This window comes from Pantherophis guttatus, chromosome 17 (assembly GCF_059756535.1).
Source record: "Pantherophis guttatus breed Tessera chromosome 17, ASM5975653v1, whole genome shotgun sequence".
Lineage (NCBI taxonomy): Eukaryota > Metazoa > Chordata > Lepidosauria > Squamata > Colubridae > Pantherophis > Pantherophis guttatus.
The window spans coordinates 16,955,289-16,978,721 of NC_142079.1; the positions used below are offsets into that span (position 1 = coordinate 16,955,289).

Consider the following 23,433-nt stretch of genomic DNA (forward strand, 5'->3'; position numbering starts at 1 on the left):
TGCTTCTATCTCATACAGCCAAGCAATGGCTTCCATTGTGCACGTAAAGTCTTTGCCTACAGAGGGCCACATTGTTCAGCTCATTTCAGAACTCTTGGTTGTTAATTTCCATTAGAGAATAAAATGTAGAGATTACAGATGCCAGAGAATTGAAAGCTATTTCTCCAACTCATTCCAGCTGTTCTTCATTTAACTCTTGATTGATTGCAATCATTGGGGAGCTCTGCCAGCTCATGTTCACAATGCACAATATGGCACTTTTTGGGGATGTTCTCTCCAGACTGTTGGACCAGTGGCATTCAGGTAGTGTTGGCATCATGCCAGGATCTCGAGAAGGGGAAGCAGGGTGCATCATTCTACTGGGGTCCTGCTGCACTTTCTAGATTTCCCCCTACCAGCCTTCTTTCAATTGCCTGAGCCCAGCCAGGGACCCACAGTTTCCACTCATGGTGAACTGGGGTGATGGGCGGGGCTCTCTCTTCTCCTTCTGTACTCAGCTGCCAGGCAGCTGGAAACAACATGGGCAGCTGGCTCCTTGCAATAAACCCAATGTTTGACACAGGCTGCTGCTTGAGCTGGCCATTTTTGAAACTACTTTTGGAAGTATGTCCTTCCTTCCCTTCAGGAGCAAAAGACAGCATTTTCTATTTAGGTTCAGTATCCAGCTGCATTTCTCCCCTTTCAGCACCAGAACAGCCACTTTGTGCCAATATTTCAGTAGCAAAGGAGGAATATAGGAACAAGACAGAAGAGTAAGGGATTTCCCTCACTGGTAGCATCTCCCTCATAACGTGGCATTCACCAAGTTCTCAGATCCTGTTCAGTGTCTGTGTGCACACGGCTTTTCTGTCATTCTCCTGCTCTCTCAGATTTTGAATGGTATTGCCATGGAGCTATCACAGATACCTCAGTTATAATGGATCCACTCTTGCTATTGTCTCTTAGCCATGTAGTGTAAAGGCTCAATTGCAGAAGTGGGAAAAATGCTAGCCTGTTAATTGGTAACTCAAGTAGAACCCTTTAAAGAATGAAGGTCACTTTCTTCAGCTGGCCATCTTTGTTTCCCTTCCTTTAAGAGAAGTGTTGCAATTCCACCACTACCGGTACCACAGTCCTGCAGGATTTTGGGGAAATGATTCTCCAGAGTGCAAGAGGGAGAAGAGAAAAACCCCAGAACAATAGATTTCCAGTAATTTGTATGGTGATGGTCTGACACAAGTTTCTAACAAGCAGCTTGTCCAAAATTGCCTGTACATTTTATGCTATTTGTTTGCTACAAAATGCCTCATTTTAGTCACTCCATCCCTGGCCTCTCTCAAAGGTGTTAGGGCACTGAAGCTTAGGCAGCCAAAGTTAGGATCTATTCCCTGAATTCGAGAGAAAAAGACTTTTACCTATGCAAAGGTGTTTTTTTTAACCAACCCAAAATTAAAAATCAAGTAATTCAGGCAATTATTAATGGGGATCAAGTCATTTTACAGGGTACAGAAACAAATACTACAGACGTTTGGTAAACACAATAGGTCAAAAAGCAAGTCATTAAAGAACAAGACACTGGTCACACGAGAGAACCGAGCAACAGAAAAACCCCATTCCTGTTTATAACATCTTTCTTAATTTTGTGGTATGTGTATTCAGGGACTTCCAGAATACGCTCCCAACTGTTGCTGAAGAGAGACTTCCCGGATTTTTAAAAATGTCTTCGGTTAATTAGACGTTAACATTTCCCGAACTTCAGAAGGAAATGTGGCTGCCTGCCAGGCTGACATGCGAACACCTCCTTTATGGGAAAAGGACCTGGCAGGCGGAGACCCCAGCCGGCAGCCCTCCGGGCCTGCGGATCCCCCTCCGCTCCAGGCTTCCTTCGGGCCCTCGGCCAGCCGCTTCCCCGCAGGAGGGCCACCAAGGCGGCCTCTCTAGGCGGACGGCCTTGCAGCCACCGGAAGCGGCGCGCTCGGGGAGACGTCACCGGGAGCGCGGCCAGTGACGTTTTCCCCGCGCGCCGCAGAGGGCCGGCCGCTGCTCCTCCGCCATGAGGGTCGCGCCGAGCCGCGCCAAGAACCTCGAGCCGGCCGCGCCGCCTTTCCCTCTGCCCAGCTACCTGCTGGTAAGCCGCGCTCCAAGAGCCACAGGAGGCCCCGCCCGGCTAGCTTTTGGAGGGAGTGGGGCTGGGGGCGGCCCCCTCCCTCCCTCGGGCAGGCCCTGAGCAGAGCCCACCTGGGCGGGCGGGCGAGAGAGTCAGGGGCTTATTGAATGCAGGCTGGGAGCCGGGAGAGCTCCCGGGGAAGGAGGCTGTTGCAGGCCGCTCTTGCCGGCCCGAGTTGCGTCGCCGCCAACCGCTGGCTTCGGGCCTGCCCTCCTGGCCAAGAAAGGAAGCCTCTCTGGCGCCTCCTCCCCGAGAAGGGCTCCTTCCGCCTTCTCTTTCTCGGGCCGAAGGGAGCCAGTTCCCTCCGCTGCTCTCCCCACGGCTCGGTTTTTGCTCTTTCCCCAGCACAGACCGACTCTCCTTCACCCCAATAGACGCGCAGCCTGGGACCCAGAAAAATATACTTTAAAAATTCAGACAGAGTAAAAAAGGAAGTAGAAGTGCCTTGCCTTCTCCGCCTTAAAAATGTACACAATAGAATTCATACACATAAAATACTAATAAAGCATACATGCTATTCAAAATAAAAGTTACCAGCTCATCCATTTCTTCTCCCGAGATTTACAGCCTCTTTCCTTTTGTTTCTGATGAACCACCAAAAATACTTTCTCACAAACCTTGGTTAATACAATCTCTACAACTTCTGGTAACTCTTGTATTTTCTTTGGTTATTCAGGCTGCCTTTTGTTGACATTTAGTTCTAGGATCTTATAAATGAAGTTGTTAGCAGAAGAGTAGAAAAATTTGTCAAACTTCTGACTCTTGGAATCAGAACTGAAAGGAAACTTTCAGCTTTCTAGTCCAACCCCCTGCTCAAGCAGGAGACCATATACCATTTGGCAGAGTTGGATTCCCAGCAGATGGTAGGAATATTGCAATCTAATAACATTTGGAGAATATGTGTAGCTCAGGGTTGAAATTAGGGGTCCTTGGAGCTCTCTGAGCTTGGCTGCTTTCTTGCAGTCCTTTCATTACCCAAGATAGGTATCACCATCAGTGCTAGTCCCAGAGAGCAAACTTTATTCCCTTTTACCACTGATGATGTTACCTAATTTGAGTAATGAAACGTTTGCAAGAAAGCAGCCAAGCTCAGAGAGCTCCAAGAACCCCTCATACTGGAATCCCCCACACGTGTCTCTTTGAAAGGCTGATCATCCAATTTAGAAAGGCCTGGTGTTTATCTTCTGCCAGCCCAAATGGTGCATAATATACACCTGGGATAGTATCACTTTTGTTGCTGTTTTGAAGTGTTACTCAAACACTCTCCATAGTCCAGGTTGTTAGATTCTGTGAGGACAAGTGCATTGCAACCCTGCCCCCTTCCCTCTTTCTGTTGAATCTTGTCCTTTTAAAAACAAATTGTTGATGACAGTGTCCCAGTCAAGTGTCATATCAACAAGATTCAGTTAAAGCCTGCAACATATTTGTTTCCCCTGTTGGGATTTCCAGTTCTCTCTGTTCTGCATATTGTCTATATTGCTGAAGAAACCTTTGAAATTGTGAGTAGTAGCCCCTGTGGGTTTCAGTGCCAGTCTCTTAAGTCTCCTCACACCCTCAGATTTCTCTCTTTGTCTCCTGTGTTGTTAATCTCAGAACACAATATGTTTGGCAGATAAATTAACCTTGGCACCAGATTTGGGTCTGGGGTCTGATCATTCTTTTGCTCTGGTTTACTATCTATCTAATGAAATTGGGGAAGCACTTGCTGATCCAGAACACCTTTCTGGTCTTTGTGAAGTGCAGCCTATCTGTTTCCAGGATCCCTTCATGTAAGTAACACCGTCCATGGTGGGGATGCAACCATTCTTGGCTGCACTGGGAAGTAATGTATCTGTGCAACCAGTTCTTCACTTTCAAGATCTGGTCCTTCATAAGCTATAATGCACAACTGAAAGGATTGACAAAAACTGTCCTTGCCCTCTTAGTTCCCCCTCCTTACCCAGGGCCTTGTTGTCTCTGAAGATCTGTGTCAGTCACCAGGAAGATTTGAAGAGTTGAGGCAGCCTGTACCATCCTGGATGCAGACTTGAAAGACATTATTTCTCCTGTCATGTCATGTCTACAGGCTGTGGCTTCAGTTCTTCCCAGCAGGGAATTGCCCACTGCTACTTCTCTTACATTGCAGTGACACTGGATATTGAATGCAGGATAGTTGTCATATCTATGCTTTATTGATCATCTTGGTCAGATTTCCCCCCTGAATTATAGGCAACTTTTTATTTGGCATTTAGATAAGCTAGCTAATAAGCACTGCTGCTAGTAAAACTTGTCTTGGGTCTCTGGCATAATATTATGTCGCACCTCTTCCTTTATTTTCAGACAAAGTAAGCAGCACACTTTTCTCTGATGTTTCTTTTCTACTGTATAAAAAGGGGAGGCAGAAAGTCTATGCATTTGCTGGCTCACAAGGAGAGTGGACATGGGTCTCCAGCAGAGGATTATCAGCAGGAAATTTTGAGGTTTATGGTGCCCCCTGCTCCTTTGCCAAGCCCAGTACAGCTGTAGACCGTACAGACTGCCTTAAACCAGCCCTGATTCTGCTATAAGGAATTAGCAATGGAGTTATTGTAAAAAAAAAAAAAAGCCTCAATTGGAAGCCTTAATTAAGACTTATATTGTATTTTAACAGCATATTTAGGGTATATTTACCAGCAGCTTAAGTGGTTTTTTGTAGAAAAGTGGAATTAAAACATAATTCTGTGTAAAATTCTGTTTCAATTAAGAATTAGAATTGCTGCTACAGTTCTCATCCAATTCATATTTGCTGTAGTTCCAGGTTGTTTAAATGTTGAAATCAATCAATACGGTAATTGTGTTATGAAAGAAACATTTGCTAAAGATTTAAATAGTTTAATTGCTTTATTTCAGAAAAGTGAATTGATAGGGTCTCCTGCTTGAGCAAGGGGTTGGACTAGAAGACCTCGAAGGTCCCTTCCAGCTCTATTCTGATTGATTGATTCTCTTTTCTGTTTGAAACAGGCTAATTTAAAGGCTGACTGTCTGAACAAGCCTTTTGCTCAGAGATGCCATGATCTCACGACAATCATTGAAGATTTTCCTGCCAAGGTAGGAAGCTTGCCCCTAGCCAGGGCCTCTGGTAATATATTTTTTCTTCTTTCAAGGGAACAGGCCCTACTGCTTTCAGGCTAAGGCAAGGGATGAATAGGGAGAACTAAAAGGACACTGTCTGGAAAGTCCAGAGAGGGAATTTAAGAGGAGACCCTTTCATATTTTACCTTGAAATCAAGATTTTTAACCAGGACTTCTGATTGTAACCGGGGCGAGTGACAGCTGAAATCCATGGGGATCTGAAGAAATCTGTGGTAATCAGCTGTTTTCTGCTGCCCTGGAGCTCATTGGAGTCAAATGTTCACCTTGAAGGGGTGACTAAGTTGGAAAGGCACCTGTTGATTGCAAGGGGACGGCGGTCCCCTTAGCTCAGCGGTTCTCAACCTGGGGGTCGCGACCCCTTTGGGGGTCGAACGGCCATTTCCCAGGGGTCGCCAAAGCCCTCTCTCGCCCCCCCCCGCCTTCACTCACCCTCCGCCTCTGCTGGATCGCCTGGTCACCGTTCGCTTACCCCGCCCACTCCCAATCTGTTGCTGCCTCCGGAGTCCCAGCTGGTGGCTAGATTCTTGCCGAGGGGCTTCAAAGAGCTAGCTGCAAAGAGGTAAATTCCTGGAGCAGATTTTTTTCCCTCTAGCTATGCTGAAAAGAGAAAGCGAAAGCAGGGTCTTAGCTGCAACGTGACAAAATGAGGCAGAGAGGTTTCTTTTTCTTTTTCCTCACCAAAAAAGGTAGGTACAAAACTGCAAACAATGGGAAATTTAGGGCAAGAGGAGGTTCAAGATTTTAAAACACAAAAGAAAAAAAGCTCTATTTAACTAGGGAATTGTAATAATTGAGATACTATTAATTGTATATTGTGTTGAAAGCAGAAATGGTTAAGTTGTGGTTTGGAGGAATATATGGGGGAAATTATTTGGTTTATTATTATTGGTAAATATAATTAATTGATTTGTAAGAAATTGGATTGCATGGAAATAATTGGAATATTCACGTTCATATTGATAAATATACAAAAAAGATAGTTATATAACTAATTGATTTATATTAAAATGTTGAATTTGTATTAAACAACTGTATTACATAATTAACCAATGTGAGGATGGATATAAAAATAGATGACAATGCGAAGGGGTATAATATAGAATAGAAGGGAAAAATTGAATTTGATTAAGATTAGAGATGAGGATGAAGGGTAATATTGGTTTTTTAAAAAAATAGATGAGGAATAAATATGGTAAAAAGGAAATATAGAAATTGTAAATTTAATTGAAATGACTAAATACTGTGTTGGAAGAAATATCCTTCTGGGTTCTGCTCCAAGTGGGGAAAAAGACACTGGAAACATGGAGACTGTTTGGAAAGATGTTTTAATAGTGGACAGGATCACATGGCTTGATGGGGCCCATTGTGTTAGTTTCTGTTGCTATTGTGTTGCAAATGTCCTTTGACAAAGGATTGACTTTCTGCCTCTGGCCCATTAACAAAGGGTGGGGGGCAGGAAGGTGGGAGCTGCTTTGTCTGTAAAATATGCTTCTCCATTTCTCATCTAGGGAAATATAATATTCTGCCTTTTTAATATTTCCCAAAATATTTCATTCTTCTAGGAAAGGGGTGGGTGCTAAGCTCCTACAACTGTTTAAATTTGTGGACCGGCCAAATACTCTGTTCAAAGAAAATATGTTGTATGTTTGTATGTGTGTTTCTAATTATTGCTATTTATTCCTATTTGTTCTCTTTTATTCTTTAAAGTTTAACAATTCATTCTTTATCTTAATATCTTTATATTTGTTTGGGGTTGGCTTTCTTCCCTTTCATCTTTTTTATTGTACAGCAATCTTTCTCCTCAAACCTAACACCTCTGTCTTTTCTTTCTTAGTTACTTTCTCTTCCCCCCCCTTCTTCTTCTCCCTACTTCCTCTTTCTTTCTCCTTCTCCTCCTCTCTTCCTCCCTCTCTTACCTTCACTCCTATTCTAATTTCCCTTCCCTTCCTTCATCCCTCTCTATTGCTGTATCCTTTTATGCATATGGACTACTCAGAGGGCTGAAAAAGTTATTTTTGACTGGTCCTCGCACTTTTGACCAGTCCTCGAACTTACGACTGTCCTCACAATTTATGTTTTTGCCCTATCTTGTCACCATGGTGAAGAGAAGCAGTTGTGAAATGAGTGACACGGTTGTTAAGAATGCTACAATGGGCATAAATGATGACCAGTCATAACTGCGAAGACCGGTCAAAAGTGCGAGGACCTGTCAGAAATCACATTTTTCAGCCCTCTGGGTAGTCCTTTTGTGCACAGGGACTACTCAGAGGGCTGAAAAAGTTATTTTTGACTGGTCCTCGCACTTTTGACCAGTCCTCGAATTTACGACTGTCCTCACATTTTACGTTTTTTGCCCTATCTTATACCATGTTGAAGAGAAGCAGTTGTGAAATGAGTGACATGGTTGTTAAGAATGCTGCACAGGCATAAATGTGAGGATGGTCATAAGTGTGAGGACCAGTCAAAAGTGCGAGGACCTGTCAGAAATGACTTTTTTTCAGCCCTCTGAGTAGTCCCTATACACATAGCCACGGCCACCCGGTCACATGACCAGCTAGCCACGGCCACCCGGTCACATGACCTCCAAGCCACGCCCACAAAATAAGCCACGCCCACAGAACCGGTAGTAAAAGAAATTTAGAACCCACCCCTGGTTGGGGGTCACCACAACATGAGGAACTGTATTAAAGGGTCGCGGCATTAGGAAGGTTGAGAACCACTGCCTTAGCTGGATCTGGAGATACTTTCTGGACAGGTGGGAAAGAAGTCAGCCAGTCATGGCCGAACCGAAGCTCCAGCAATCGGAAAAAACAAGCGGTGAAGTAGCGGAAAAGTGACAGTGCACTAGTTAAGGATGATACAATCTCTATCCAGAGGTAAACAAAACGTGCTAAATTATCTTTGTTTGAGGAGGGAGGCTCCAGAAAGAAAGAGAAAGGAAATTACCATCTTAGCTCCCTCTAGAAGGAAAGTTTTGGAGCAATTCAAATTGCCAGTGAAGTGAAAGTAAAACAAGAGCTAAATAACACTAACCTGAGAGAAAGACTGGATTAACTATATTTTTAAAGGCAGAATTAAAATATTTCTCACCAGTGGATCTTCTGTCATTGCTAAAACTTCCTTTAATTACAGAAGGTGAAGATATTCCATTTTGAGAGTGGATAGGAAAAAGGAGTAAGACTGCCATCTAGTGACCTAAAGTGGAATATACCAGAAGGAAAATAGATACTTTAAAGATGGGGGGGGAGGGGGAAAGGTATACAACTTTAGAAAATAAAATACCTGATGACAAGGAACAATTAGAGGATTATATTCCATGTAGGAAAATTTTGAGGGAAAATAAGATTGGAGCTGCAACAGAAATAGAAGCTACTGAAACCTGGTGGATTATAAATAGCTTGAATAAACTGGAACAGAAGAGAAAAGAACTTTTATTTTATGGTCAACTGGTAAGATAGCGAGCCTTATGGATTATAAAACTAATGAAACTATAAATATAAAACTATATGCTTACGGAACAGAAGGAAAAGACTATATTGGAGATATAGTGGATGTTTTTGAGCTATTATAATCAACTGATTCTGATTTGAGTTTGATCCTCAACACTGACTAGACTCTGGGAAATGATTGATTGACTGAACTCAGATCGAAAAAAAAAGGTGGGATCTAATATAGTGCTGTCATACTTTGATATTCGGATACGTGATACTACTACGGTCTTTATTACTGTTGGGTACTAATGCGGGGAGATATTCACCGTACTGGAATATTCTAGGTGGTCAATTCTGGGGTGGCCTACGCTTATAGGGAAGACTAGGGGAGGTGATAATAATTACTGGCTAAAAAAATTAATTGCCAAAATGTTGGCTTTAAACATAACAAAAATAGGTAAAAAGGCATCCTCGACACAGGCCTCAATATCTTCTAGCCCTTCTAATCAGAGGTCGGTTGAAAGCGTCTTACAGTTGGAGAAAGCTAACTCATCACAAAAGGAGGTATGAACGTTATTACAGGCATTACAAGAATCTATGACCCAAAGTCATAATGAGATAAGGAAAGATATAGGAGAAGTGAGAAATGATATGGGAGAGTTGAAAGAAAAAATACAGAATATGGATGAAAAACTAGAGACCTTTCAACAAAGGATACTAGAAAGTGAAGAAAAGATTCAAAAAATGGAGGAGAAAACAGAACATATGAAAAAGCAGGTAGATGATTTTAAATCAACTGACCCAGACTAATAAAGAATAATGTTAGAGACAGAAAAAGCTGTCCATTATTTAAGGTTTCAAAACAGAAGAGGAAAAAGGAGAAGATTTACCAGAATTAATGAAAGAATTGTTAGCAAGGGTATTCGGCACAGACAAATGAGATGGATATGGAATTGGATGAAACATACAGGATTTATACAAATTATGCGAGAAAACACAATCTTCCTAGGGAGGTACATATAAGACAAGTAAAAAAACCATTAAGGGATGAGATACTGCATAAAGCAAGAGAGGAACTACTAGTATATAAAGGTAAACAATTGGTGGTTCTGAAACATATCCCCAGAAGAGTAAGGGACCTAAGAAAACAGTATCACTTCCTCACTTGAGTCTTGGTTAGACACAATGTAAACTTCAGGTGGCTGATTTCCATTTTTTGGTCATCTGGCAAGAAAAAAGGTACCGATTGGACTCACTGGATAAGGCAACGGATTTTTATGAGAATTACTTAGCTGTAGATGAGGAACAAGAAACAAGAGAGCAAGTATATAAAAGCCAAGAAGCACTAATAACAGGAGGAAGATACCCAAAACAAATACAGGATGAAAAGGAGAAAAAAAAACCATTTAGAACAAGAGGGAGCAATAGTGAAAGAACCTAGAGAAGTAAGAGCAACTTAGACTATAAAACCTAGATATAAATAATTGAATGCAAGAAGAAATAAAAGTGTTATCAATCAATATTAATTGGCTGAATTCAATAAAAAGGAAGACATTCTCTAAATTAATGAAACAAAAATTAGATATAATAGCACTTCAAGAGATAACAATATAAATTATTGGAATATTCTAAATTGGTAAAATTATTCTATTCATTACCACAGCAAAAAAAGAAGAAGAAGAAGAAGAAGAAGAGGGGTAGTATTTTAGGTGAAAGAAACAATAAATGCCAAACAAATTTTTAATAATGAAGAAGGGAGAATTTTGATGTTGGAAGCGACTCTGTATCAAAAGCGAACCCTTTAATTTATTATGCACCAAATACTGGACAAGAGAAGTTTTATAAGCAACTTCGCAAAAAGGTTCTAGAAATAAAATATGAAAATATTTGTATCTTGGGAGTTTTCAACACAATTGTCAATAATGAACTGGACTACAGAAGTAGTAAAATTAATTAAAAAAATAGAAGGACTTTACCAGAAACATTGATTAAAATGATAAAAGAATTATCTATTGGAGAGAATAGTGAAGAGAAATGAAACGGGGAAAAAACAATATACATTCTATTCCAATAAGCATAAATCATGGTCCAGAATAGATATGATTTGGATGAATTCGGAATTATGTGGAAATGTACAAGAGATTGAAATTGAACCAAATTTATGAGTAGACCATAACCCAATAAAAATTAGTTGGAAGGGTCAAGAGGTGAGAGTGCAACTTTCAGACTTGCTTCTGTTAATGTAACCTTGCAGTAAAGTTAGTACTAGTTCTTCTTGGGGGGGTTCTTATCTGGGCTACCTCGCAAGGCAGACAAGAACAGAAACTGATCCTGCAAACAATTCTCCCCAAGTTAGGTTGATTGCGCCCACTGGCTTCTGAAGGGTGTTGCCTGCAGGGAAGCAAGATCGGGGACTTGACTGAACAATTTCTAGAGCTTCCCACATACATGCAGAGACGGATGATACTGCAAAGAATCAGAAATAAGCTCAAGAGCCTGTGGATTTAAGTGGTATTTTCATCCGCCCTTCCAGGCCATGAAAAAGAACCGGAAAGGGATTTAAAAAAAAACAGTTACAAGTACAGTTTAATTCTGTAAATCATGGTCCACTTGAATAGCTGTTGAGAGGGCTTTTCAGAGGGCTGAGGAAGTCACAAGGATCAACTATCCTTCAAGTGATACTAAGGGGAAAGTTTGCGGAAGTGGAAATAGCAGGACCTTTGAAGAAAAGGATCCCCGTGGTGCTTGAGATCTTGCTTGTAAAACAAATGGGAACAATGTGAATTGTTCAATCCACTTCAAAAGAGTGGATTTTAGCCAACTCAGAGCAGTAGGATCCCAGGGTGGGTGAGATTCTCAAAGAAGGGGATGCAACTGCATTTGAGGAGAGAAGAGTGAGGGCAGCAGAAAAAGCCAAAAAAGAGCTTAGTGAAGCTCTGAAGACAAACCCACGGTGGACACATGCAGAGAGTCCTCAAGTTACGATGCTAATTCGGACCAGAATTTCCGTCATTAAGCAATGTGGTTGTAAAGCTTGACATCTTGTGACCATATCGCTTAGCAACAGCAATCCCAGCAGTCACTGTTGCTGTTAACCGAATCCTGCCTGTCATTAAGTAAGGACCTTTGCATGTGTGTGTGATTATAATTATAAATAAAAATGAAGCCGGAGTGTGAAGTGACTGTCAGGATTTGTCTGTCTTCTGCAATTGTTGCTCTTCTGTCCACCAGCAAGGAGACCCTGGCTCTCCCCAGAGCAGGAAGTGGTTCAGGGTACGAGAGGTGGGTCTGGGGAAAGCCACCGTTCGTTCCTCTGGTTCCAGCAGTGGCTTTTCTGATGGCTTTTTTCTTCTGCAAAGGAACTGCATGCCATCTTTCCTTGGCTGGTGGAGAACATTTTTGGCAGTTTAGATGGCATCATTTCCGGGTGGAACCTCCGCTGCCTACAAGGCAGAACAAACTACACCGAGTACAACGTGGCCCTGGACTTCCTATCCCCCGGGTGAGTTGGCTCAGCCCTGTCTGTATCCATGCCGCTTGGAGCCCCTTCTGGAGAATTGGGCCCCAGTTTATTACATCTGTGACGGAAATCATCCACTGGTTTGATTAGGTGATAATGCTCATCGAAGACACACAAATGTCCATGTCGGACAGTAGCAATGTAAAAACAAAACTTGTTATGGGAGATCCCCAGGGATCCATTTGGCTTTTTTCTTTCTTTCTTTTGCAGAGGCCCGATGATGAAGTTGGTTTACAAGCTCCAAGCTGAGGAATACAGATACGAGTTCCCCGTCTCCCACCTTCCTGTTAGTGTCTGGAAAGGAGGTGATGTTAGAGGGATGTTAAGCTCAGTACAGGTAGTCCTCGACTTACGACCACAATTGAGCCCAAAGTTTCTGTTGCTAAGTGAGACATTTATTAAGTGCATTTTGCCCCACTTTACGACTTTTCCTGCCACAGATGTTAAGTGAATCACTGCAGTTGTTAAGTTAGTACCACGGTTGTTAAGTGAATCTGGCTTCCCTGTTGACTCCACTTATCAGAACGTCGCAAAAGGGGATCACGTGACCCTGGGACACTGCAACTGTCATAAATGTGAGTCAGTTGCCAACTATCTCAATTTGGATCACATGACCATGGGGATGCTGCAACGGTCGTAAGTGAAAAATGGTCATATGCCACTTTTTTCAGTAATGTAACTTTGAATAGTCACTGAATGAACTGTTGTAAGTCGAGGACTAGCTGTACAGAGGTTTGAGCTTGGGAGTCTTGAGTTCTTAATTCCTTGCATGGAAATTCTATTTGTCGATGAACTTTCTGAGCTGCTCTTCAACTCCCCCACCACCACCTACCTATCTCCCACCCCCCTTTTGGCCACCCTGCACAGTGCCACTGGGCAGCAGTGGTGATGCCAGCAATACTGGGGCTGAAATAGCAGCCCAGAGCCTTCAACAGCCTCAGCCAGCTGCTGCCCCCTGGGCCGCTATTCCAGCGCTGGCACAGCCACCACTGCTGAAGAGAGACGCTGTGCAGCCCAGCCAAAAGGGCAGAGATAAGGCAGGTAGGGGAATTCGGGAGGGGGCAGCCCCATCCCAAGGTTCGAAGGGACCACACCAGGAATGGTAGGATCAGAGCGGGTCCTCACCTAACAGCCAGTGGGATATGATTAATAACAGGAAGTGCTGGGATTGCCGTCAGTAAGTGATGACTTACTTAAACACATGACATTGTGCTTTGTAATTGCTTTGCTTAGTAGAAATACTGGTCCCAATTACCACAATTGAGGGCAATTCTTAGCCTATATTTTATGTGTTTTCATTATGTTGCACCTTGTTTACCTTTTCAGGGCCCAGTGAAAACTTCAATTCAAGAACGGATTTTACCAGAATGTTCATTATATCACAACAAAGTCCAGTTCCCTCCCACTGGTGGCCTGAATTTGAACCTGATTCTTAGTATCCTTTGGCCTTGTGGGTGTGGAGCAGTTTCCCTGCACAGCAGTGAGTGAGTGAAGTGATGGGCTTGAGGGGGCAGCAGCTGCTGCTAGTAATGGAGGAGAAGCCATTCCCTCTCTCCCCTGACGCCTAAACTTTTCTGGCACCATCAGGTTGTGCGCCAGTTGTGCTCTCACTGCTGCTTTGACCACGGAGCTTAGCAGCCACTTGGCTCTTGCAAGGATATAACTTGCAGACAAGGGAGTTGCATTCTGGGACTAGGAAGACAATTGGCAGCTGCTTTTAACCACAAAGCAAGTTCCCTTGGGTTCTTTAAGGGAAAGGGGATTATTATCCTACAGCAATCTTGGCAACTCTTTAGCACTTAATTTTTCCTAAGCTTATAATGATGATGAGTTATATGTGGTGCTTCCTTGATGCTAACCACCTGCTAATGCATTGGGGAGATGGCTGCCTGCTTTCCTGATAAAGGAAGACTGTCCTGTTCTTGCAACAACCGGCAGACACCTCTGCTGTTCCCGCTTTAGGGAAGGCCATTAGAGTTGTGCTGCCTGCTGTCAGGCCACTACCACTCTCTCCCCACTGAGTAGGTGGAGAGCCTTCCCCCCTTACAGCTTGCAAGCCAGGAACTTTCCTGTGGGTCAAGGTGTGGCAAGCAAGATCAGCTCTCTTGGAGGTTCCTCCTGCTACTTAAGTTGTGTGGGAATCTTTTGCACTACGAATGGAGTAATCTGAAGGACTGTGTAAAACTGGAGTCCATCAAATAAAATAGCAGCCCGCCTGCTTTTTCCTTCTTGCTTGGAGGAAATTGCTCCCTTGACTCTCCTGCCAGATCCGTATGAATATTACATGTTCTGCTTTGCCATCAGCCTCCTTACCCAGAGGGTGAGTATACTTCGGCCTTCCTTGGTAAGGCCGCTCTTCTTCTTGATATAGTAAAGGAGGGGAGAAGAAGCCGGAGCACTATTGATTTACCTAGGGGGCTTTTAAGCCACTTCATTATTACATCAGCTCTACTTTCTTGTGGGAAAGCCAGTAGGTCTCTTCTAAAGCAGGGCTCCCCAACACCCAGTCTGCAGCCAGGTACTGGTCTGCAGCCTGTTGGGAACTGGGTTGTGCATGCGGCATGCGTGCATGCAAAACTATTCCCTCTCCTCCCCCCCCCCCCCCGCCAACCTCCGGCCAGTCTGCGGAGCTGGAAAGTTTGGGGACCACTGTTCTAAAATGCTGGAAATATTGCCTCCGTCTTCTGTGCCACTCAGGTCTGTGATTGTTTCATGACTCACCCAAACCCTCTGTGGTGTTTCCAGTTTGAACAAATTATTCTGCTCATCAAAGAAAAGTTTGGATTCTTGTTAATCTGCAGGAGTTGATCACTTTTAGCACTGGTCTGTGGTTTGCCAAAGTTACCATTTGGTGGTTGTGAATACCAGATGGGGTTATAAGATTGTGTGTGCAGTGGGCCATTTGAGGTTACGTGGAGATGAAATAATGGCTTGTTGCTCCAGGTGGAGAGTTGTCTGCCTGTTCCGAGGTGGCAAGGAAGCTTTAAGTGTTTTGAGTTTTGGCCTCCTTGTAGATTGAACTGTGGAACTTCTTAAGCCTAAGAGGACTCTTTCTGTTTGTGCTTCAGGGCATCTCCACCACCTGCCCCATCAGCATGTCGAACAGCGCTTACTTCATCCTGGTGGACCGGTACCTGAAGTGGTTCTTGCCCATAGAAGGGAGTGTCCCTCCCATCCCTTCCTCGGAGCCTGGAGGGGTGGTCTCCTCACCTGCTTCCCGGTGGGTGTTTGCTGTCCTGCTCTCCTCATCTGCTGGTTGCAGCTGTAGAAAAGGCAGTTCTGGGGGTGAGGGTAGGGGAATATGTGGAAGGAGCTTGCAAATTAGGACTCTGCAAAGAAAAGGCCTCCAGTGGCTTTCAGGATGCTAGTAGGAATTTGCAAGCTGGGATGCTGACAGTTGGCAAATGGCCACAAGTGCACCAAGTATGTTGTGTATGTTTGCCACCTTAAGTTACCAATTAAGTAATGAAGGTGGGATAAAAATCTAAGTGGCAGCAACAGGAACAGGGCTACAAAATGCCATTTCTGAAATAGTTCCTGTTTTCATTTTCTGCAAATAGGAATAAATTAATTGACTAAAATGTATTCTAGGAACAATGGAGATTTAGCAGCACACTGAACACACCTCTGGCCTTTTTCACTAGTGCTAACTGGAACATTTAGCGAATCATTTCTAAAAATGGGAGCAAAAGTCAGTGTATTCTTCAGTGGGTAAAACTGGAGCGGAGATCAGGCTGTTCTGATAGGTGTCAGAAGAGCCAATCCTGATAAGGTTTGAGGCAACACCCTGAGAAAGTGCTTTCTTGGCTCTGGCCTTGAATTTCCTCCTGCTGGTGTGTCTGGATGCTCTCTTTTGACGTGGCCTTCTCTATTTCAAAGCTCTCCCACAATGCCTTTCACCTCCTATGGGATGCATCCCACCAGTCTTCTGAAAAGGCATGTCGCTCACCAGACTTCAGTGAATGCAGACCCCGCTTCCCAAGAGATCTGGAGGTCGGAAACGTTGCTTCAGGTGGGTGGCCTCAAGAGCGGCTCGCTCCACCTTGGGGGCAGCTGCGGGTGCTCTTTACCTTGGCCCAGGAGAGCAGGGAGAACCACTCTCTTGCAGTGGCTGCGCCTGGGGCCACGGGGCCCCTGCGGCATTTCCTTTGGAGCTGAGGGCCCCTTTGCACCTTCATGGACAGCTGATCTTAATCGTACAGGGCCCATGAATTGAAACACAGCTATCCTTCAGTTTATATATTTTGAGCAGGTGTGATTCGGCTTATTAGGGCCGATAATTAGGGCAAATAATACATTGGTTAAAAAAAAAAGGTAAACAAAAAACATGTTAGTGGCAAGTGTTGCGTAATAATCATAGTCTTGGAAAGATGGGGAATGATATGGCAGATTGGTCCCTTCTTGTCCCTCCCTGAGGTGGCTTGTTTTGGGGTTCCCTTCGCCCCCTGATTGAGTCCCTTCTTCCTCAGGTCTTTGTGGAGATGTGGCTCCATCACTATTCGCTGGACATGTATCAGAAGATGCAGTCTCCCCACATCAAGGTAAGCAGAGGGACAGTGCTTCCTTTGGGGGTGGGGGGAAGGAACTGCCAGACCTGGGCAGAGTCAGGGGATGGAGGGAGTTCTTCTCTGCAGTGGAGTGATAAACAGCAGCCCCCTTCATGAGATGGAGATTTTCCTGGAATTAGGAAATGATTTGGTAAGACTGGGTGGCACAGATTGCTCAAAGGAAGGGCTTTGGCTGCTGTAACCACTGGAGTTCACTGCCAGACTCATGGAAGGGCTTCTAAAGGGGCCCTACAGAGTCGTGGGGGAGGAGACCTTTCTGACTGGCAGCAGCAATCAGGGACAAGAGGCCTGTGGCTGGGACAGCAGAGGGGTCAGCTCGGGCAGTCCTGCTTGAGCCTGGGGAAGGATGCCAACCTTAGATGTCTGACAAGGCTGCAGGCTTGAGATTTCTTTTCTTTCTTTTTTTTTATAAAATAGTTTTTATTAAATATTTTACATTTTTAAAACCAAAAACATAATAGAAAAAGACAAAAAAGGAAAAAAGAAGAAGAAAAGAAAACATACACATACACCAAACAGTAAAATACAAAACATAATTAACAACATTATATAATATTTTACAACTTTCTGCATCGACAATTATCTTTACTTTTAAATTCAATTTTCCTAATTATTCTCTTATTCTTTTATAATCATATTAAGCATTCTTGTAAACAAAATTGTTATATATATTTACACCCTATTTATTAACATAGTATTTTATCCTTACCAGTATTCAATACTCTTAGTTTCCAATTAATCAAATTTCAATTTACACTCTTATTTCTTGTTTTAATTTCTATTTTCTAGCCACATATAGAATCTATTCCACACTTTTTAGTAATCCGAATCATCTCTTTCTTTACTCTCCATTGTCATTTTATCCATTTCAGCACATTTGAGGATCTTTTTAATTACTATTTCTTCAGGTGGTGTATTAGTCTGTTTCCACCTTTGTGCCAGAGTAATTCTGGCCGCCGTTAGTATATGCAATGTTATGTGGTACAGAGTTTTCTCCATTTTCTTATCAATTATTCCTAGAAGAAGCAACTCCGGTTTGAAATCAGTCTTTTGGAGTGTAATCTCTTCTAGCCATCTTCTAATTTTACTACCAAATTTTTTTAACACTGGGGCACATCCACCACATGTGGTAGTATGTTCCTAATTTATGGCCACATCTCCAACATTTAGGTGATACGTTGGGGTACATTTTTGCCAATCTTGCTGGTGCTAAATGCCATCTATAAAACATTTTATAGATGTTTTCTTTATATGTTACTGCCATGGTTAATTTATATTTTCCCCCCACAATTTTTCCCATTTTTTCAATTCTATAGTGCAGTGATGGCTAACCTTTTTGCCATCACTTGCCAAAAATGGGGGTCACGGGGGAGGGGGTGTCTTGCGCATGCATTCCCACACCCATAATTCAATGCCCTCCACGCCCCTCACACTTTTGGCACACAAAGGCAAAAAGGTTACCGGTGGGCCCAGTAGGCCCGTTTTTCACCCTCCCCAGACTCCAGAGCCTTTCTTGGAGCCTGGGGAGGGTGAAAACAGCCTTCCCCACCCCCCCAGAGGCCCTCTGGAGGCTGGAAATGGCCTGTTCCTACTTCAGGTGGGCCCAGAAGGCACGAAAATGAGCTGGCCAGCGCGCGCATGCACGCTGGAGCAATGCTCGCGTGCCCACAGATATGGCTCCACATGCCACCTGTGCCACATCATGGCTATAGTGTGTCCAAAATTCCTAGCCCAACTTACCGTTTCTTTCACTGTTTCTTCTTCCAATTTATATCTTAATAGGTAGTTATAAATATTTGTAATCATTTTTTTCCCTGATCCTAATAATGTTTTATCTAGTTCCAGTTGTTCCCTGTTTATGCCGAATTGTTCCTTGTCTTTTTAAAATCTAGTTTTGATTTGTAAATATGGCCACCATTCCAGATTTATTCCTTGTTTTTTCAGGTCTTGTACTGATTTTAATTCTCCTTTTGTGTCTAATAATTCTATATATTTCACCATTTTGTTTAAGTCTGTGGTATTTGGATGTATCATTGCTTCCATTGTAGACAACCAAATTGGGACCTTCATATAATGATTGTTTTTAATCTTTTCCCAAACTTTCAATAGGGCATCTCTTAACATGTGTCTTTGAAAGTAGGGTATGTGATTTATTTTTCCCATCCCGGAGAAAGCCATGCCAATCAAGTTGGAGGTCATGGCCTTCTATCGTTAGTATTCATTTATTTTTGAGTTGTATCCAATGTTTAAGCCATGTTAGGGATGCTGCTTAGTAGTAAAGTTCCCATTCTGGTAAACCGAAACCTCCTTTTTTCCTGCTATCTTTCAGTAATTTGAGTTCAATTAAGGTTTTTTCCCTGACCATATAAATTTTGATGTCATTTTATTTAATTGTTCAAATAATTTTTTCCCTAATTTTATTGGTACCGTTTGAAATAAAGTAACTTGAGTAATAGGTTCATTTTGATTGTCAAAATTCTGCCAATTAATGATATTAGTAATTTGGTCCAGATCTTTTTGTATTTGTAACAGGAGTGTATTATAATTATCTCTCTTTATCGTGGTGCATTTTTCCGATAGCCAAATTCCTAAATATTTAATTTTCTTTGCTCTCGAAATTCCCAGCTTCTCCTCTAGTCTCCTCTTCATTCTGTCTGTTGGTTAAATTCTTAGTCAATTATTTTAGTTTTGTCTTTATTCATTTTAAATCCTGCTACCATGCCAAATTGATTTGTATCTTGTAATAAAGTTGGTCCAGATTCTAAAGGTTCCTCAATAATGAATGCCAAATCGTCTGCGAATGCTTGGACCTTATATTCTTGTGATTTAATTTTTAAACCCTTTGTTTCTGAATTATCTCTAATTTGTGACATTAATGTCTCCACAGACAGAATGATGGGGGCAACCTTGTCTTACTCCTTTAGCTATCTTAAAGCTTTCTGTTTGTTCCCCATTTATTATTATTTTTGCCCTCTTCTGGAAGTACATCGTCCCGTCCTCATCCTCTAATTGTTTTATTAATTTCTTTTCCTTTTCTTTTTTTAATTTATAGGCCAACCATCTTCCGGGCTTGTTGGCATTTTCAAAATAATTTTGTTTAATTGCTCTAATTTTTTGTGCTACTTTTTCTTGGGTTATTAGTTATAATTTGTGTTTAATTAATTCTATTTCTACTTTGGTTTCTTGGTTTTGGGGATCTTTCTGTAATTTAGATTCGAATTTTACCAATTTTCCTTGGAGTTCTGTAAGATGTTTCTTTTCAATTCTGTTTTTCCTTATTATATATGCTATCGATAGACCTCTTACATAGGTTTTCGTTGTATCCCATAAATTTTGAATGGTGGTTTGTTCATTCCAACTTTCTTTTAGGAAAGGGCCTAGTTCTTTTTCTATATGTTGAATATAATTCTTTTCTTTCACTACCCTTTGGTTCATGGTCCATCTTCCTTTCCTCCTGACTTCTCCTTTCCATCTGATTTTTATTGGGTTGTGCTCTGTCCAGGTATTAATTGCGATTTCTATTTCTTCAATGTCTTTTCCTGTTTCTGGGTCCATCCGTGCCATATCTATCCTAGACCACGAATTTTGGGGGTTAGAGAAGAAAGTATATTGCTTTTTGGGGGGAATTAATTTCTCTCCATGTATCCTGGGCCAATTCAAAGAATGCAGTTGGTAATATTTTCCTTTCATGATTTTTTCTTTTTTCCGGTTTTATAATCTTTTTTGGGATCTACCACTGCATTGAGGTCACCTAATATGCACAGATTAGCTGCCTCTAATTCTGTTAATTGTTTATGTAATTTACTATATTACTCTCTCTGATTTGTACTAGGTGCATAAATAACTACAATTAATATTCTTTTTTGTTTTATTAAAACTTCAATCATTAGTGTCCTTTCCTCATTATCTGCATAAATTTGTTTGGGGTTTAACCTTTCCTTTATATAAATTGCTATCCCTCTTTTCTTAGATTCTGCCAATGCTACAAATAATTTTCCTAATTTGGGGGTTTCCAAAAAGCCACTTTTTCCTTTTGGGATATGCACTTCTTGTAAGCGTATTATTTCCATATGCAATTTTTGAAGTTTAGTAATTATTTGTCTTCATTTTATCGGTGCATTGAATCTGTTTATGTTAATTTATATTAAGTTCATCTCCTCCTCCATTAAATTACTTATTTGTCCTTCTTGTTTCTTTTTTTAATTTTAATTCCCTTTGCTGTCTTGTTCTTACCCCTTCTCTGTCCTGACTTTCCGTATCTAACCGCTCTCTTGATTCTCGGGCTAGTTCGTTTTCTTCTGTCTGTTGTTCTTCTTGGCTCTTTGTTTCTAACTCCTCTCTACTGTCTAATTCTTCCCCAAAACATTGCTCAAAAAATTCCTGGGCCTTTTCTACCATATCTACTCTTCCCAGGTTACCAGCATACCTTCTGGTATTAACCAGCAGAACATTATTCTATGTTTAATTTAATTTAATTTAATTTAATTTCCAATTTATATACCGCCCTTCTCCCTGAGGACTCAGGGCGGTGTACAGCCAAGATAAAAAACATAGGATACAAATATTAAAACATTTAAAAATATATATAAATTTTGGCCCGAAAGTTAAGAATCACAGACTAATTAAAAGAATTTAAAAATTTTAAAATTTTAAAAATTTCTTCTTAGGCCAACCCGGCTTGTTGAAAAAGATGGGTTTTCAGGGAACGACGGAAGGCATTGAGGTCCTGGATTCTTCTTATCTCCGGGGGCAACTGATTCCAGAGGGTGGGAGCCCCCACAGAGAAGGCCTTCCCCCTGGGGGCCACCAGCCTACATTGTTTGGCTGATGGCACCCTGAGGAGGCCCTCTCTGTGGGAGCGCACGGGTCGATGGGAGATCGTCGGTAGCAGCAGGCGGTCTCGAAGATAGCTAGGCCCTATGCCATGGAGCGCTTTAAAGGTGATAACCAACACCTTGAAGCGCACCCGGAAGACCACCGGGAGCCAGTGCAGCTCGCGCAGGAGCGGTGTTACATGGGAGCGCCAGGCTGCTCCCGTCACTACCCGCGCTGCTGCATTCTGGACCAGCTGGAGCCTCCGGGTGCTCTTCAAGGGGAGCCCCATGTAGAGAGCGTTGCAGTAGTCAAGGCGAGAGGTGACGAGGGCGTGAGTGACTGTGCACAGGGAATCCCGATCCAGAAAGGGCCGCAACTGGCGAATCAGGCGAACCTGATAAAAGGTCCCCCTGGTAACAGCCGTCAGATGTTCCTCCAAAGACAGCTGCCTATCCAGGAGGACTCCCAGATTGCGAGCCCTTTCAGTGGGGGCCAAAGACTCGCCCCCAATAGTCAGTGATGGAGTCAACTGACTATATCGGGATGCCGGGAGCCACAGCCACTCAGTCTTGGAAGGGTTGAGCCTGAGCCTGTTCCTCCCCATCCAGATCCGCACAGCCTCCAGGCACTGGGACATCACTTCAAGGGCATCGTTGGGGTGGCCTGGGGTGGAAATGTACAGCTGGGTGTCATCAGCGTACTGGTGGTATCTCACCCCAAAGCCACGGATGATCTCGCCCAGCGGCTTCACATAAATGTTGAACAGAAGGGGCGAGAGGACCGATCCCTGCGGCACTCCACAAATGAGAGGCCTCGAGGTCGACCTCTGCCCCCCTGCCAACACAAACTGTGACCGGTCGGAGAGAAAGGAGGAGAACCACCGCAACACAGTGCCTCCCACCCCCAACTCTTCCAGCCGGTACAGCATGATACCATGGTCGATGGTATCAAAAGCCGCTGAGAGATCTAATAGGACCAGAACAGAGGAATAACCCCTGTCCCGAGCCCTCCAGAGATCATCCGCCAACGCGACCAATGCCGTTTCCGTGCTGTGCCCAGACCTGAAACCCGACTGGAACGGATCTAGATAGGATGTTTCCTCCAGGAATTGTGGAAACTGTTGCGCGACCACACTCTCAACAACCTTCGCAATGAAGCGAAGGTTGGAGACAGGACGATAGTTAGCCAATATTGCTGGGTCCAGGGACGGCTTCTTGAGGAGAGGCCTCACCACCGCCTCTTTCAGGGCAGCGGGGAAGTAACCCTAAGTTTAATCAGTTTGGAAGAGAGAAATTGATAGTTTCTACATTGATCTCAAATTCTTTTTGGTAATTGTTTAAGTATTATAATTTCTTTTCCTTTATAAGTCAATTGGTCTTCTCTTGTCTTTCTGTAAATTTCATCACGTACTGATTTCTTTGTGAGCCTAACATGGATTTCACATGATAGTCTCTGTCATCTTGCGTAATTTGTATATACTCGATATACTTTGTCAATACTATTCCATTGTTCCTGTTTATCCATATGCAACGTCTCTGCTAGCAATTCTGTCATGAGTTTGTAGAGCTCCTCCTCTTTGTTCTCTACTACGTTTTGAAATCTTAAATAGTGGGAGAATTTCTCTAACTCAAGATGTATTACTGTCTCTTCCAACTCCTTATTTGCCGCTATCCATCTCTCCTCCGCAGCTTCCAATTTCTTTTCGGTTCTTTCTGCTCTTGCCTCTACTACTTTTATTTTTTGTTCATTATTTGCTATTGATTCCTGAATCTTTTCCATTCTGTCATCTAATTTCTTTATGTCTCCCTTCACCTCACACATTTCCCCTTTCATTTCTTCATG

General features: G+C 42.8%; 1 protein-coding gene across 4 annotated transcripts in view; it reads left to right on the forward strand.

The window, feature by feature from the left end:
* The first annotated feature begins 1,987 nt into the window (after positions 1–1,987).
* The window catches only part of SMPD4 (sphingomyelin phosphodiesterase 4), a 39,203-nt gene continuing 17,757 nt past the window's right edge, over positions 1,988–23,433 (forward strand). For all 4 annotated transcript variants that reach the window (XM_034438549.2, XM_034438546.2, XM_087880634.1 and 1 more), the window contains exons 1-9: positions 1,988–2,107; positions 5,126–5,212; positions 12,048–12,190; positions 12,419–12,494; positions 13,535–13,643; positions 14,476–14,528; positions 15,277–15,428; positions 16,088–16,220; positions 16,678–16,749. In XM_034438549.2, coding sequence (XP_034294440.2) covers positions 2,033–2,107; positions 5,126–5,212; positions 12,048–12,190; positions 12,419–12,494; positions 13,535–13,643; positions 14,476–14,528; positions 15,277–15,428; positions 16,088–16,220; positions 16,678–16,749 — 900 coding nt within the window. In that variant the 5' untranslated portion in view covers positions 1,988–2,032. The remainder of the gene's footprint in view (positions 2,108–5,125; positions 5,213–12,047; positions 12,191–12,418; positions 12,495–13,534; positions 13,644–14,475; positions 14,529–15,276; positions 15,429–16,087; positions 16,221–16,677; positions 16,750–23,433) is intronic.